At 50.9% G+C, this 4411-nt stretch overlaps 1 protein-coding gene across 2 annotated transcripts in view; it reads right to left on the bottom strand.

Moving 5' to 3' along the window:
- Nucleotides 1-729: 729 nt before the first annotated feature.
- Nucleotides 730-4411, bottom strand: part of DMAC2 (distal membrane arm assembly complex 2) — a 7385-nt gene continuing 3703 nt past the window's right edge. The window contains exons 3-6 of one of the 2 annotated variants that reach the window (XM_017502920.2): nt 3989-4069; nt 1954-2090; nt 1689-1851; nt 730-975 (exon numbers count right to left, since the gene is read on the bottom strand). In XM_017502920.2, the coding sequence (XP_017358409.1) occupies nt 798-975; nt 1689-1851; nt 1954-2090; nt 3989-4069 (559 nt within the window). In that variant the 3' untranslated portion in view covers nt 730-797. The remainder of the gene's footprint in view (nt 976-1688; nt 1852-1953; nt 2091-3988; nt 4070-4411) is intronic. The other variant, XM_017502921.2, reaches the window with a different exon arrangement.

Raw genomic sequence — 4411 nt, 5'->3', positions numbered from 1 at the left:
TACACAACTACTGGGAGATGGAGGGTGCTGGGGGCAGCTGCTGACCTCCTGACACCTCATGAACTGGGTGCTGGGGAAGCCATGTGCACTGCACACAACCAACAGGAACCAGGAAGGAAGCACCTTTCCTCCTGTAATGCCTGTTAAGCGCCCTCTACTGACAAAGCTTATGCTACTGGCAAAGGGAAAATCCTGCAAAGGCCCAGATCCCCCCTTTCAAAAAAAACAGACCAAAAAAGCTGAATGTGGAACTGAAGGTCAGTAAATCCACAACCAGCAATACCATGGGGCCTGGGCTGTGCTGGCCTTTAGTGAGTGGGGCCAAGGATGCTGCACGTCCTGCTGTGAGTAGAGCGTCTCCCCCACCCCCCACCAGGGAGAACCATCCCTGTAAAGTGTTAGCAGCAGCCCCTGTATCAGTCAGGGTCTCTGGAAGAAATGGCAGCACACTCACATGAGGACAATTTGAGAAGAGTCTCCTGACAAGGTGAATGTGGCTCCCTGCAGCTGCCGACAGCCTGAGCCTTGATGTCCCCAGGCCTAAAGAGGCAGGGGAAGAAGAGGGGCATGGAAAGGGCTGCCTGACAGGGTGACAGGAGCACAGGAGCTATGACCGTCAGCCAAGGGCAGCCAGGAATAAATACTGTGACCTCACACTCTCTTTCCCTGTGATCGGCCAGCGGCACTCCCCACCCCCCATGTTGAGTGAAGACAAACAGAAGCCAGAAGTGTGGTGAGCTACCAGACATTCCATGCAGTCTGCTGAAAAGCCGCTTGAATGGGGACAGGGCTGAAGGCTAGGCAGGGACGGGCCTGTCTGTGTCCCGAGGCTGCTCCTCTGGCCCTATCTTCAGGCCCTCAGCCAAGTTGACCCCCACAACATTGCAGTTGGGCAGCATCTCCTCCACCAAGATCTGAGTGAGGCCTGGGTTGGACACGGAAGGGAGGTCGGAGATGTCCAGCCAGCGGAGGTTCCTGAAAGCGGACGAGAAGGACAGGAAGCCAGTGTAAGGACAGTGCATGTGTATAGGGAGGTACTGGCCCCAATTTCAACGCTAGCTTCCTAAAATACTTTTTTTTTTTTTTTTTGGAGACAGAGTCTTACTCTGTCACCTGGGATGGAATGCAGTGGCATGATTTCTGCTCACTGCAACCTCCGCCTCCCAGGTTCAAGCAGTTCTCTGCCTCAGCCTCCCGAGTAGCTGGGATTACAGGCACCTGCCACCCATGCCCAGCTAATTTTTGTAGTTTTAGAAAAGGCAGGGTTTCACCATCTTGGCTAGACTGGTCTTGAACTGACCTTGTGATCCACCTGCCTCGGCATTCCAAAGTGCTGGGATTACAGGCGTGAGCCACTGCACCCGGCCCTAAAATAAAATCTTTATAGCTGTCCAGGCACCTGAAACCCACTGTGTTAGTTGCAAATATGCAACTCTAGCTTCTGCTGTTCTGCCATTGTACTGATACCATGGAGTTTTCATTAAAACAAAAAGAAAAAAACCAGGAGTCATTTAATTCTTCCAGAGACACACTGTGACTGCCCATCTACCACGAACACTCTAGGTTTGTGGTGGAGGCAGGGGGATATGAGAACTGCCCAACATTGCCCCTCCCCACTTCCTCTCCTGCATCAGTGTTGGGTGGGAGAGATGCCCGGGTACAGGGCCCAGGCTGAGCTGAGATCTCACTGGAGGTGGTAGAGGCAGCCGAGGCCACGTTCGGAGATGCGGGGGCAACCGGCCAGCGAGAGCTCCTGCAACGAGTCGGCCAGTGGGTAGAGGCGGCTGAGACACCAGTCGTCCACATGGGGGCAGCGCTGCAGCGACAAGGACTGGAGCTCCTTCAGGAGGTCTGTGGTGGGAAGAGGGTGGGATGGCACCAGGGGCCTTTCTGGAGCCCATCACCAAAGGGAAAATGTAGAGGCCTGTCCCATCTCCACCCCATCCCACTCACGGAGGTTTTCCAGGCCCTCGTAGTTGATGGCACAGTCACTGGCATCCACAGCTTCCACAGGCACCTCTGAGAAATTCCAGAATTCCTGAGAGAAATGGCCATACTTATCTGGCCTGATCCACTCCTTGTCTCGAAACCTGGAAAGTTGGGGAGAGGTAGTGTCAGCAGGGCACCCCCACCTGCCCCAGCCCTAGATAATATGTATAGATCACCCTTGACATAAGTGACTCCATCTTAGAAAAACACTCCATCTGGCTGTGGTGGCTCATGCTTGTAATCCTAGCGCTTTGGGAGGCCAAGGTGAGTGGATCACTTGAGGTCAGGAGTTGGAGACCAGCTGGCCAACATGGTGAAACCCCGTCTCTACCAAAAATACAAAAAATTAGCTGGGTGTGGTGGTGTGCACCTGTAATCCCAGGTATTTGGGAGGCTGAGGCAGGAGAATCACTTGAACCCAGGAGGTGGAGGTTGCAGCAAGCTGAGATCGTGCCATTACACTCCAGCCTGGGTGACAGAGTGATATTCTGTCTCAAAATTTTTTTTTGAGCACATATGCAGTGCTAGGCCTCTTATATTGCAAAATCACACTCAATGTCCCCCTCTGACAGGGTCTTACTGGGTAGTTAGGACTACAGGCATGCACCACCACGCCTAGGTAATTTCATATTTTTGGTAGAGATGGTGTTTCACTATGTTGCCAGGCTGGTCTTGAACTACTGGGCTCAAGTGCTCCACCTGCCTTGGCCTCCTAAAGCCACCACACCCAGCCATTATTATTTTTTTTCTTTTGAGACAGAGTCTTGCTCTGTTGACCAAGCTAGAGTGTAGTGGCATGATCTCAGCTCACTGCAGTCTCCGCCTCCCAGGTTCTAAGGGCTTCTCCTACCTCAGCCTCCCAAGTAGCTGGGATTACAGGCATGTGCCACCATGCTAAGCTAATTTTGTATTTTTAGTAGAGACGGGGTTTCACCACGTTGGCCAGGTGGGTCTCGAACTCCTGACCCCACGTGATCCACCAGCCTTGGCCTCCCAAAGTGCTGGGATTACAGGTGTGAGCCACTGTGCCCAGCCTATTATTATTTTTTGAGACGAGGTCTCACTCTATTGCCCAGGCTAGAGTTCAGTGGTGTGACTAAAGCTCAATGTAGCCTCCTGGGATCAGGCAATCCTCCTGCCTTGGCCTCCTGAGTAGCTGGAACCACAGGCATGTGCCACCACATCTGCCTAATTTTTTTTTTCTTCACTCCAACATAAGTCATCATGCTAGTATGCATACCTGGCTAATATAAAAAATTTTGCCAGGCTGGGCGCAGTGGCTCATGCCTGTAATCCCAACATTTTGGGAGGTTGAGGTGGGCGTATCACCTGAGGTCAAGGATTTGAGACTGGCCTGACCAACATGGAGAAACCCTGTCTCTACTAAAAATACAAAATTAGCCGGGCGTGGTGGCGCATCCCTGTAATCCCAGCTATTGAGGAAGCTGAGGCAGTAAAACTGCTTGAACTCAGGAGGTAGAAGGTTGCAGTGAGCCAAGACTACACCATTGCATACCAGCCTAGGCAACAAGAGTGAAACTCCATCTAAATATACCTATATATATATATATATAAAATATATACATAATATATATATAATATATATAAAATATATATATGTTATAAAAATATATATATATAAAAAATATATATATATATTTATTTTGAGACAGGGTCTCACAAAGTTGCTGAGGCTGGTCTCAAACTCCTGGGCTCAAGTGACCTTCCTGTCTCGGCCTCCCAAAGTGCTAGGATTACAGACATAAGCCACTGTCCCAGTGCCATCCAGTCTTCATAGCAAACCCTGTAGGTTAGAAATGATCACCATCCCATTTTGCACATGACAAAACTGAAGCTCAGGAACAAGTCCAAAGCCACATAGCCAGGAGGCAGCAGAGACCAGGGGACACAGTGAAGCCTGTGTGACTGCAAAGCCTGGACGTTAGGCAGATACCCCACCACCGACCCCCAGCCCATTATAACACCTTAGCGGTCATACTTGACTGCGCCTCCCTGCTTCAGGATGAAAAAGGCACCTGCGTTGTTTGGACCATATGTCTCCCCCAGGTAGGCGAAGGATCTGCAGAGAAAACAGTAGCTAAGAGTGAGGCATCGGGAGCACCACACCTTCATGTCCCAATGCTGTTAAGAGGGGCAGAGTCCAGAGAACCAGACACACAGACGGAGTCAGTCTGTACATATTTATTGCCCACCAACTAAGTGCTGGGCACTGGGGGGGGCAAAGTGGTGACCAAGGCAGATAACATCCCTGCCCAGTCTGGAGATTACTGCAGTAATCCAACCTATTATACAGGGAGAAACAGACAACAATCCAGGAAATAACAAATTGCAGAGCATGTCAATTTCATGGCCAAATAAGGCAGAGGGGCTGACTGGGAGGGGTGGGGAGCAGAGGGGCTGA

The sequence above is a fragment of the Cebus imitator genome, unplaced genomic scaffold (genome assembly GCF_001604975.1).
Source record: "Cebus imitator isolate Cc_AM_T3 unplaced genomic scaffold, Cebus_imitator-1.0 Scaffold306, whole genome shotgun sequence".
NCBI lineage: Eukaryota > Metazoa > Chordata > Mammalia > Primates > Cebidae > Cebus > Cebus imitator.
This window is presented reverse-complemented; position numbering and strand designations above follow the sequence as displayed.